Raw genomic sequence first — 12,025 nt, 5'->3', positions numbered from 1 at the left:
AAAATTATTGACATATCCATATGAGGATACGGAGAATCGGCTCGAGGTTTGAGAGTCATAAATGCTTATACGCATAAGCACTCACCCCCCTCCCAACAACAACAAAAATAAAGAAAATTGCCAAACAAAAAAAAAACGAATATAAAATTTGGCGTTTTTTTTTTCTTGTTTTTTTTTCTTCTGCTGGCTTTATTCTCAAAGGCAGCTCGTAAATGCAATTTGATTTTGATTGGACTCTGGATTAAAACCAAATAAAGTTCAAGACTTTGAAGAGTAAATGGGAAATTTTGAAAGGATTTTAACAGGCACTTTCTTTTTTTTTGTGGGAGGAGGTTTGAGTATACCTTAATAATTTACAATTGGAGAAAAAAGTATATGTAGGCACAAATATAAGGAAAAATGTTCCTTTAAGATAAGCAAGAGTAGGAACAATGCGAGCCTTTAAGCCTTCATTGGGGACTACCAAAATTTAATATTCGCCAGCACTTGGTCCCACGCCACATCGCGTAACTTCCAAACAGTGTCAGAATCAATGGAAAACCATTAATTTGAATATTAATATCTGGATGGAAAGGCCAGATTCCGGCAGAATCTATGCTATCCATTGAATGTGTGTAAAAAGGAGTATCTTAAAGACTTTTGCACGATTCCTTCATTGGTTTCCTTTCAAAAAAACCCTCTAACCAGTGTTTATAGTGAAATTATACTTTGAACGTTTAAGAGTTACAAAAATTGAATGCCGGATGTAATCTTTAACTTTGAACAACCCTCTCTCGATATGCGATGTCCCTTTTCGCCAATCGTCTGACACATAAAATAACCAGAGAAGCACATCCTTTGGGCCATCAATTTTATGTTAATATTTAGCATATTTTTATGGGCTTAATCCAGTCATGAAATTGTGGCAATATGTTTTTACTGGCTGCCGATGACAATTGGTAGTGGCCTTTGGCCCAGTCCGCACGACTCCATAAACCAATGGCTTTCTGTTCGTTGGGGACAGGCAGAGATTCAAACCATTTACCATGGAACACTACGAATTGACTTGTGGATTACCAATTTCTGAATTGCTTGCAATTATTTGCTGGCGGCCCGCCGCCATAAGTATATTCCAACGGGCATATTCCATATAGTTTATGATGTTGTTTTGTTTGTGTGTGTGTGTGTGTGTGTGTGTGTGTGTTTTATTCCTAAATAAATTTCCTTTAAATATTCATGTGGTATGAAAATCTGCGCAAAGTTTGGCAGAAATGAAGGAATAACCAGCGAGGAGGAAAAGGAAAAGTTCGACAGGAATTTCCAGTACGAGTACAATAAAAATATGTACAAAAGCATTTCAAGCGTACACAAGTCGACTTCCTGTTTGGCAAGGACATGGACATTCTATACGAATCCATGCACAAACATGGCATATACACGCACGGGTGTGGGGTGGTGGGGTGAGGGGGACAGGACATGTTCCGTGGACTGAACTTCTATTGTAGTTGTTCCCTGTCCTGTCCCCTGGCCTATGGCTTTCCTTCCCCTTTTCCTCTGCTTATGCCGCACACAAAAATATTCACTGGGAAATCGGAAATCAAAAATAGCTACAGTTGTGTTTCCCGGGTTTGCCCACCCACTTGCCATGCCTGCGGACTGGTTGGGTGGCTTTCCTTTCGGTATTTACATATTCCATTGTTGAGCAGAGGAGGGAGCATGAGTGCATAAATCGGATGACTGTTGTCGGGGTTCGGAGGAGGTCCTGCGCATTTCTGATCTCTCTGTCAAACTTTTGGCCATTGTCCGGCAGGGTGGAATGTGTGATGGGTGTGTGGTTTGTCGAGGGGGTCATCCATATTCCTTTCTTAGACATTTGACACTTTACCCAAAGACATTTCATCTCATCTCATGAGCAGTTATTAATTGCTTAAGAAATACTATATCAGAGAGCACTGATGAGTGACAGCCAATCGATGGGTGGATGGGGCGGATGAGAAATATAAATTAGTTTAATTAAATAATTGTTTGTTCAGCATTTTGGACACACACGCACACACACATCCTGCCCTCCCGCCCAGACATAGCGACGTCATTGAAATTAACATAATACTCGTACAATACTCATAATTAATGGGCTTTTCTTTTTCGGAGAGGGGACCGAGTACTGGGCTTCCTGCTTGCTTATTTTCCGCTTTGCTTTGCGGAAAAACTTGAATCTAAATAAACACAAGAAAATGTTATCCAAAAATGTCATTTGATTGAAATGGGATATCTATGGACGTCCACAGTATCTGCAACTCTCTGGCAATGTTTTGTCTGTGGTCCTGTTCACACAGTGCTGACCCTCTCTCTCCGGTCCTGCCTTGAGTATTTTTCCCGGAATGAAAAACTTTGTTGACACTATCTGCAGACCGTGCTACCAAGGGCCTTTCTCCCCTCTGTGTGCTGTCTGTTGTCGTTTCACTTAAGCAAAATTTCTTTTGCAAATATTGAATTTACTTAACGGAAATGTTTTCCAATTTTCTTCATTCTAACTGTCTCACTTTCTCTCTCTCTCTGATTTTTGCTCTATTGCAGATCATGTGCGGGAGTTCACATGCGGCAGACTGTATTATCGCACATTCCATATGAACGAGGATCGGGATTCGCTCTATGTGGGAGCCATGTAAGTATTTAACTAGAAACAGCAATTGAAATTCCTGAAAATTATTACTACAGTGCGTTTTATGGTTGAATTTAAAGCTGTCGTATCGATATATCGATAAAGCTATACTTATCGATTATTAATCCGATATATTTGTGATTTAAAGCTCAAAATGTGTCTTTAAGTTCTTTAAACTTATTGAGAAATTTTGGAAGGAGGCGATTAAGACTTATGTGATCTGCGCCTTACATCATTGAAACGCACTGTATTCCCATTAGAGCTGGAAACATAATCTATGACATATTTTTAGCAACTAACAATTTTTCCTTTCAACTTTTCCCGTTTTTTTTTTTTATTAATTCTTTTGTCTTTTCCAGGGATCGCGTATTCCGTTTGAACTTGCAGAATATCTCCTCATCCTATTGTGATGTAAGTACAGCAGCTAAATGCTAACCATTATTTGTTTTTCTTTTGCGGATACACAATCGGAGTAAAATATACATTAAATATGATAATCCTAGAGCAGCACCAAGCGGGCGGGGGTGGGGTTGATGTTCCTCCCAAAGGTGGCCAGCTGGTGGCTGGGGTCAAGCCACAAATCTATTGTGACAGTTGGGAGCGGGTGGCAAGCCCCCCAGAATCGGGACAAGCTTTTAGGCAAAACAACAACAACAACTTTTGGGGTTTGGCGGATTCATTATGCGCCACTCTACTCAATCCCGGTAACTGTCTGTGTGTGTGTGTGTTGTGTGTGTGTGAGTGCCTCTGAGAGGAGTGTATCTGTGTGTATTACCATAGTTTCCAAATGGCCGCTAAGCTGCCTTGCTGCAGCCTTTTGTGGCCATAAAGCGTCACATCTAAACGTTGTCAACACAATGCACAGGCTTAGCAGCCTTTTAGGCGCACTTCAAATGACGACAAAAAGAGAGAACGAGAACATCTCCACAAATCTTCGATTCCCCAAGCGACAGCACACAACAACCAACAACCATGTTTCTTTTAGTTTAACCCACACAAAAAGGCCGCCCAGAAAAAAAAGGGACTAAAAAACATATTTAATATGCACTCTTGTCCATGGCATTATGTTCTCTCTCTCTGTCGCTGTTGTATTCCCAGGCTTCCACACAGGTTTATGCGTTGCCCGGAGATCAGATCAAAATCAGAGAGAGAGAGAAATTGTGTGTGCCACGAAACTTGCCACAACATTTTCCGGTGGCAATTCGATTACAGGAAGTGCGATGTGCGCCCCTGCTTACGTACATATGTACAATGTGTATATGTTTTTCGGGCTGTTTATGAATTTATGACTTACAAAAGTTTGTTTTATGAGCCAGAGACAAGACACACCTGACTGGTATACCGCTCGCTCCGCACCATTTCGGACTCGTAAAACTCTAAGAGGTTATATATTCTTACAGGAGGAAGGCAAAGGATCTTCCCCATCCATGCGGATACGTCAATATATTTTATGCGGTTAAGTGCGAATACCCCTCGCCAGGGGCATCATTTGGTTTTTTCTTTTTTGGCCTATACGCGAGGGCTCTCCTGTTGCTGCTTCAGACTTCATCTCAGGCTCCTTCCCACCTCTCCTGCTCCTGCTCCTGCACCTGTGCCGCCATTCTGTTCCTCCTACCCATCCACTGGTGCTGTTGCTGCTGCTCCTTCGGCCCGAACGCTGCGCTGCTCTGCTCCTGCTTTATGCGCCAAATGCAAATTCAACTAAATAATACATGATTTTGGTTTTATATGAACGCTCTGCTGTGACTGCCTGCCTCTTAGGTGGGTGGGTGGTTTGGTGTGGGTAGTGGTTCCTTGGGTAAATGGGTGGCTCGTTCGGTTTGCAGGATGCTCTGACGGTTAGTCCTAGGAGGCTGGTGCGTGAATATATTTCGTGTGAGTGTGTGCTGTGGGGGGGTGGTAACATTACGTGATTTATAAATAAATTTAGTTGAAAGCATTTCTGAAGGTGCCACGGACTGGTGCTAGTTGTAGTTTATGCCACATGTATGCCATACGGCAAAGGAGCACAGCCAGCCCCCAGTCTGCCGCCACACTTTGCAATATACGAGTATGTGTATATTTTTCATTCATTTGGAGGGGAAATTGAATTTTTGAATTGATTGCACGTGAGCTCTTAACTAATGGCTAATGTCTGCCGATTGAACTACATTTCGGTTGCTCTAGAACTTTTTGATTATTTACCTGTACATACGAGTATTATATCTTTATTTTTATGCCTCTAATTACAGCGCGATGTGATCAACCTGGAGCCCACACGCGATGATGTTGTCAGTTGTGTATCCAAGGGAAAGAGTCAGGTATGTATGGGCCTAGTGACACCCAAGAGTCCCCATTAAAGTCTCTTACAGAAGCGTTTAATAGTTGAAGTTTCATCTGGCGCTAAAGTTAACTTATAGCACAGTTCCATAAGCAACAGATTCACCTGCCCGAATGAATATTATTCGTAAAAAAAAATGTGTCGAAATTTGTACGCGATAAATGTGGTCGAATGTGCAAATATCTATAAATACGGATTACGAATTGAGTTCATTCCCTAAAAATGATTATCAACTCAACAAATAACCAATTTCAATCTATAATCCTTTAAGAATTGGGTCAGTTATCGACAACAGCAGTCGCCAGTCCCCCAACGATAATTTGTACACTTTTGTAAAGCACTGAAGCAACAAAACTATTGAGATGCATTATAGAAATCACATACCCGTGTGAAGATATTTTGCCGTAACTCGATTTTTCTATTTTAAAGCCAAAGAAGAAATTCCATGGACTTGTGCAATGTGTGGGGGGCGGACTCTGCTTTAGCTGCTGCTGCTGCTGCTGCTGTTGCAACTCGTTTATAATGTGACAGCAAATCCTTTCATTTGAAATCAATTTCAAGTTATTCGTGGCAGTGGCAGTGCCAGGAGTGCCAGCAGCAGTAGCACACACACACACACACACACATTGGAATCCTGCTTAAGTCATCATAAAGCTGCTGTGCTAGGTCTCTCTCTTTCTCCCTCTCTCTCTCTCTGTACATCTCTGTGGCAGTAATTTCAGCAGGGATGCCACTTGCCATTGTTGCCGCTGCTGCTGGCCCCCTTGTGGCACCTCCTCTAATGCCTCCCAGTGGTGCCTCTTCTGGTGTCCCCATTCGCGTTGCATTGTTGCCAATTGATTTAGCTTCGGCAGCGACGCGTGCTATTGCAATTTGTGCGCTCCGTTCTTGCCACAAAATTCGCTGCACTCACGCACACGGGGGCGATGCAACAATTTTGACATTGCTGCGATTGTGTGCCAAAACAGATGATGCCACGGCACAATAAATTGGAAATTCTCCAACCCTATACCACCCCCCCTAAAACCCACAACATTGTCAAATTGCCTTCCTCTATGTCGACTAGATATAGCGGATACTTCTCTGAGGTACTATAATCGATATCTTTTTGCAGGTTTTCGATTGCAAAAATCACGTGCGCGTCATACAGTCAATGGAGCAGGGCGATAGGCTCTATGTGTGCGGCACCAATGCCCACAATCCCAAGGATTACGTTATCTATGTAAGTTGCACACACACACACACACACGCAGTCGATGGCTGGATGGATGGATAGAAGAAGCCAAAAGCCAAGAGCAATTCCCCATTCATGAGCTAAGAGTGGAAGCCGTTGAGTGAATGGCAAAGTATTGCCTCTGACAGTTGCCTTTAGATGGCAATCAACAGTTGCTCCTGGAGAGCAATCTACCGATAGACTGAAGCGTGGTCTATTCATGCATAGATAAAACATCTAATCCAAAGGCCATCTACTGCAAACACAGACACACACAGCCACCGCCAAAAGATACATTTTATCTCATTTATTTTCCCCTCAGTCGAATTTAACTCATTTGCCCCGCTCCGAGTATGTGATTGGTGTGGGCTTGGGCATTGCCAAGTGTCCCTACGATCCCTTGGACAATTCAACGGCCATTTATGTGGAGAATGGTAATCCGGGTGGTCTGCCGGGACTGGTAAGTGTGCAAAACTCTTGTCGGAAAATTTAGAGTTGCATTCTTCTTCATCTTTATCTGCAGTACTCGGGCACCAATGCGGAGTTCACCAAAGCGGATACCGTCATCTTCCGCACAGATCTATACAATACATCGGCCAAGCGGTTGGAGTATAAATTTAAGAGGACTTTGAAATACGATTCCAAATGGTTGGACAGTAAGTATATCACTCACAGTTTTACTCACAATTCATTCATTTATTTTTTTTTCGATCAGCGTCCAAGAATTTATTTGTAATTTCCAGCGAACAAACACACAAATCGAAATCTTTCTCTAACCATATTTTCCGTTTCTTTTCTTACCCTTTATAGAACCTAATTTTGTGGGATCCTTTGACATTGGCGACTACGTGTATTTCTTTTTCCGGGAAACGGCCGTGGAGTATATCAACTGTGGAAAGGCCGTGTACTCGCGCATCGCTCGTGTCTGCAAGAAGGATGTCGGTGGCAAGAATCTGCTGGCCCACAACTGGGCCACATATCTGAAGGCCCGTCTCAACTGCAGCATCTCCGGGGAGTTCCCATTCTACTTCAACGAGATCCAGTCGGTGTACCAGCTGCCATCGGACAAGACCCGCTTCTATGCCACCTTCACGACCAGCACCAATGGCCTGATTGGATCGGCCGTCTGCAGTTTTCACATTAACGAGATTCAAGCTGCCTTCAATGGTAAGCTCTCGTAACGGAATCGGGATTTGGTTATCTGGAAATCTGCTTAACTGTGGGGAGAGATGGCGATGGCGATCCTGTCAACGTTTCGCCTTGCATTGACGTGCAATTTTCTCCATTGTCCATTTGTCTGTCCGGCAACTGCAAAAGGGGATTGCTTTCCAGAATGCAAATGGAAATGGAAAACGACAAATGCAACTTATTGGCAAATTTTATTTTGCAATCTACACATTTGTTTCATATATGTCCCACGTACCCGCCGTCGCCCCCTGCCGCTGCCCCTGCCTCTGCCTCTACTCCGACTGCGATGCCATTTCCCTCTTCGTTGAGTGTTTTGTAATTTCAGTGGAGTCGAATCGACTCGAGTCTCGGCGGCGCTCTCCCCCTTCGTGTGGATCCTTTTGCCGTGTGCGCAACATAAATCGCATTAGAAAATCCATTTGAATGGATTATTGCCACACATACACATACATACATGTAGATGGGTGGCCCCACTGCCTCCACTGACAGCTTAGTGGCAAGCGGGGCACAGCTGACACCTTTGCTCGTCGTAGATTTAAATCTTCAATTGCAGCGCTCCCACGGCCCCTTCCAATATATATATCCCACTATATGTATTTGTACAATTGTTTTTTTTTTTTTTTTGCTCACTTTTTCCGCACAGGTAAATTTAAGGAGCAATCCTCATCGAATTCCGCATGGCTGCCGGTCCTCAATTCACGTGTGCCCGAGCCCAGGCCCGGTACTTGCGTCAACGATACATCAAATCTGCCAGATACAGTACTGAATTTCATCAGATCCCATCCGCTCATGGACAAAGCCGTAAATCATGAGCACAACAATCCTGTCTATTATAAAAGGGATTTGGTCTTCACCAAGCTCGTCGTCGACAAGTGAGTAATGCCACAAATATTCCTCAGAGTTTTTGGTGGGGATGTGCCCCAGAACGTTTGATGTTCAGAGTAAAATAAGTCGTCGAGAAATGTGAGAGCTGCTAGAAATTCGATTTCCCATTGATTAAAACAAATTTATAGAAATAAAATTTAGAATTTAGAATCTGAAACATTATTTATACTATCAATTAACAGATCTTATAGATTATACACTTTTTGACACAATTACGATTCACATTCGATTGCTATGAAAGAAATGCTTGAGAGAGAATTTATGTCTTAAATTAAATGTCTTAAGAATTTTCTAAATTTTATTAGAAAAATGTTCTAGCAAAAAGTGAAAGGTGAAGCAAAGAAAGCGTTGAATGGTTTAACAGGTGCCAACACTTTCATATTTATATACCTCGGCCTATTTCCACTTTCCATTCCTGCCAGCACAAGCCACAAGGATGATTCAAGTTTAAAGCGCTTTTTAGAATGTTTAAATTTCAGTTAATAATCACTTAATCACACGAGGAGAGGAGTCCACTTTTGGGACTCATAAAGGAAAAGCTCATAAGTAAATAAGCTGCTTAAAAAGTGAACTATTTACATGCAATATAGAAGGGTGTAGCTTGGGAGTAATCAACCAGATTAAAACTCCTGTTCAATATGTATTTTTTTGTTGTTGCAGAATTAAAATCGATATACTCAACCAGGAATACATTGTTTACTATGTGGGCACCAATCTGGGTCGCATTTACAAAATCGTGCAGTATTACCGGAACGGGGAGTCGCTCTCCAAGCTGCTGGACATTTTTGAGGTGGCCCCCAATGAGGCCATTCAGGTGATGGAAATCAGTCAGACACGTAAGAGCCTCTACATCGGCACCGATCACCGCATCAAGCAAATCGATTTGGCCATGTGCAATCGTCGTTACGACAATTGCTTCCGGTGTGTCCGTGATCCGTACTGCGGCTGGGACAAGGAGGCCAATACGTGCCGTCCCTACGAGCTGGATCTGCTGCAGGTGAGTCGCGGGGGGAGTGTGGCCCGAAATCAAATGACATGTGATTCTGACATCTGACATCCCCCCCTCCCACAGGATGTGGCCAATGAGACGAGCGACATTTGTGACTCGAGTGTCCTAAAGAAGAAGATTGTGGTGACCTACGGCCAGAGCGTGCATCTGGGATGCTTTGTCAAAATCCCCGAGGTACTGAAGAACGAACAGGTGACCTGGTATCATCACTCCAAGGACAAGGGACGGTAAGACTTTCGATTTATTGTGGTTTTTTTTTTTGACTACTGACTTGATGACTTCTACGATTTGCAGCTATGAGATCCATTATTCACCCACAAAGTACATTGAGACGACGGAACGGGGACTGGTTGTGGTGTCAGTGAATGAGGCCGATGGCGGACGCTACGACTGCCATTTGGGTGGCTCCCTGCTCTGCAGCTACAACATCACAGTGGATGCCCACAGGTAAGTAGAGGGCATTTTCGTAATTATGCGCTCATTATAATCTCATTTTTTTGTGTTTCCCCCTCGCCGTTTGGCACAGATGCACTCCGCCGAACAAGAGCAATGACTATCAGAAAATCTACTCGGATTGGTGTCACGAGTTTGAAAAGTACAAGACGGCCATGAAGTCCTGGGAAAAGAAGCAAGCGGTAAGTGATAATGAGACACCCCCCGCATGGTTGTGGACTCGGGGCGACAGGTTTATGGTCCGAGGCAGACACATGCCATAATAAATGATTTCAGTGGCAATTATTTTAATAGCCCTCGGGCCATGTCCAAACGACGTCAAATCACAAAAACGAAGGGAAAATAAAAAAACGGTGTAAGGTAGTTAAGTTATCATTATCGAACACACCACCGAACATACCAAACCACCCCACCTGTGGTGTCGGGGTGTCGGTGGTGTGTGACCCAAATGCATGATAATTGCCTTCTTGGGTGGGAGATGCATTGGAAATGTAATTAAAATGCAATCACTTAGGGTCCACCCCATCGTTTCACCTATTGGAAGCAATCAAAAATCAATATACCTACATATGTATATCCATGACAAAACCACACATCTAATTGTTACTTTACCCTTGTTCTATCCGTAATAGCAATGCTCGACGCGACAGAACTTTAGCAGCAATCAGCATCCGAATGAGATCTTCCGCAAGCCCAATGTCTGATATCATGAGGAAAGTTTCATACTCAATATGCCGCCATCGAGCATATCGTCCAAACAGTTTTAGTAAATCGAATGCCGCCGCAGCCGGAGAGGATTATAATATGCCACGCACACACGCATACAATTGCAACACACAAGGACTTTCACCGTATCATCAGCACATCATCATAGACATATATTCAATTCAGAAATGAACACAAACATGAAAAAAACACTTCCTAATAATTAATGCATTTACAGAGGCATTTACAATGCACTCGACTTAGGCTTAGACTATAGCGGGTATTAATCGTATCAACTTCCATTGAGTGCATTTCGTCAGCAAAACCCACACTCTACACAAGACATTTAATATAAATTATAGTACATATAAATACATAAATACAGCCCATAGTTAGCTACAAAACAATTGCCGCGCATACGCACAAACGGAGCATTGAGCATTGAGCATTTTTAAGCATTACTCGTACTCTCGTATATGTACTCGTATAACCATAGTAATCGATCGATTTAGTACAGATACAGAATTTTTCAAACGCATATGGAAACCAAACCTCTAATGTAATCGAAGAAGCAATGTGATGTTAAGTTTTGATAAATTTATGAACTGCCCAATTGCAAAATAATCACAATACAAAATACAATCTAAAGTAAACCATATTTAAACATAAAAGTTGTACACACACAGATTGCAATTGCGAATACGAATACGATGACAATTCAAAAGTTATAGTTATATATCTCTATGTAAGCCTCGAAATCACAAGCAATACTCGCCTAATGTGCATCAAAATATTTAAACTCAAATCGAATCGAATCAGTCCATAGCTTATACATATAAATGAAATACTTACAACATAACGTAATAATCGCATTGAACAAAACTTAAGATTACATCGAATTATATGCCTGTGTATTGTATGTGTATGTGTACTCCTGTGAACATTTTCATTTTACCTTCCTTCCTTCCATCTTGCCCCCCAAAAACAAAATAAGATACGAATTTTTTGATTTTTAGTCTTCTACAAATTTATTCAGACATAATTAATGTACTTAAGGTAATTTGCGAACAAAAATCTTTAGTTTTTAAGCGTTTAGTTGTAACAAAAATACGTTTTAATAAAAAATTATCAAAAATTATATTAGAATCTGTTATTTGATGGCGGTTATATTAAGGAGGATGGAGGATGGAAATAACTTAAATTGAATTCTGAATCAGCATTCCGACTACCGCAAAATTGAATGTAATGATAAAGAATAATACCCCCCACACGTTAAATGAATGTATTGATTGATGGATGATGAGTGGGGAGGCTGCAAAATACCTGGCAAATAGCAGTCAAATGAAAATGCATAATAATTTCATTTTCATTGCAATTGTTCTTATCTACGAACACATTGCATAATTCCAGACGAATGCGCATAGACAAATGTTAAGTCTAAATCAAATACTTTGCACTATTCAACTTGGGCAAATATTTTACAACATTCAGCAGGAAGCTGGCCGAAGGACAAAACTAACAGTACGAACGGCCCTATCCTTTCATCTGTGTGCATGGGGTGGGTGGACAATGTGAACAAAGTTTGTTCGTGTGTGTGTTTTGGCCTGCCCT

General features: G+C 42.0%; 1 protein-coding gene across 2 annotated transcripts in view; it reads left to right on the top strand.

Moving 5' to 3' along the window:
* Window positions 1–11,549, top strand: part of LOC111073852 (semaphorin-2A) — a 35,379-nt gene extending 23,830 nt beyond the window's left edge. For both annotated transcript variants that reach the window (XM_041592958.1, XM_041592957.1), the window contains exons 3-15: window positions 2,557–2,644; window positions 3,001–3,052; window positions 4,873–4,941; window positions 6,076–6,183; window positions 6,497–6,634; window positions 6,698–6,830; window positions 6,985–7,341; window positions 8,006–8,234; window positions 8,908–9,244; window positions 9,320–9,483; window positions 9,551–9,703; window positions 9,783–9,891; window positions 10,342–11,549. In XM_041592958.1, coding sequence (XP_041448892.1) covers window positions 2,557–2,644; window positions 3,001–3,052; window positions 4,873–4,941; window positions 6,076–6,183; window positions 6,497–6,634; window positions 6,698–6,830; window positions 6,985–7,341; window positions 8,006–8,234; window positions 8,908–9,244; window positions 9,320–9,483; window positions 9,551–9,703; window positions 9,783–9,891; window positions 10,342–10,413 — 2,009 coding nt within the window. In that variant the 3' untranslated portion in view covers window positions 10,414–11,549. The remainder of the gene's footprint in view (window positions 1–2,556; window positions 2,645–3,000; window positions 3,053–4,872; window positions 4,942–6,075; window positions 6,184–6,496; window positions 6,635–6,697; window positions 6,831–6,984; window positions 7,342–8,005; window positions 8,235–8,907; window positions 9,245–9,319; window positions 9,484–9,550; window positions 9,704–9,782; window positions 9,892–10,341) is intronic.
* The last annotated feature ends 476 nt before the right edge of the window (window positions 11,550–12,025 follow it).

This window comes from Drosophila obscura, unplaced genomic scaffold, assembly GCF_018151105.1.
Source record: "Drosophila obscura isolate BZ-5 IFL unplaced genomic scaffold, ASM1815110v1 contig_186, whole genome shotgun sequence".
NCBI classification, from domain to species: Eukaryota; Metazoa; Arthropoda; class Insecta; order Diptera; family Drosophilidae; genus Drosophila; species Drosophila obscura.
Note: the sequence above shows the minus strand (reverse complement) of the source record. Positions and strands in the feature narration are given on the sequence as shown.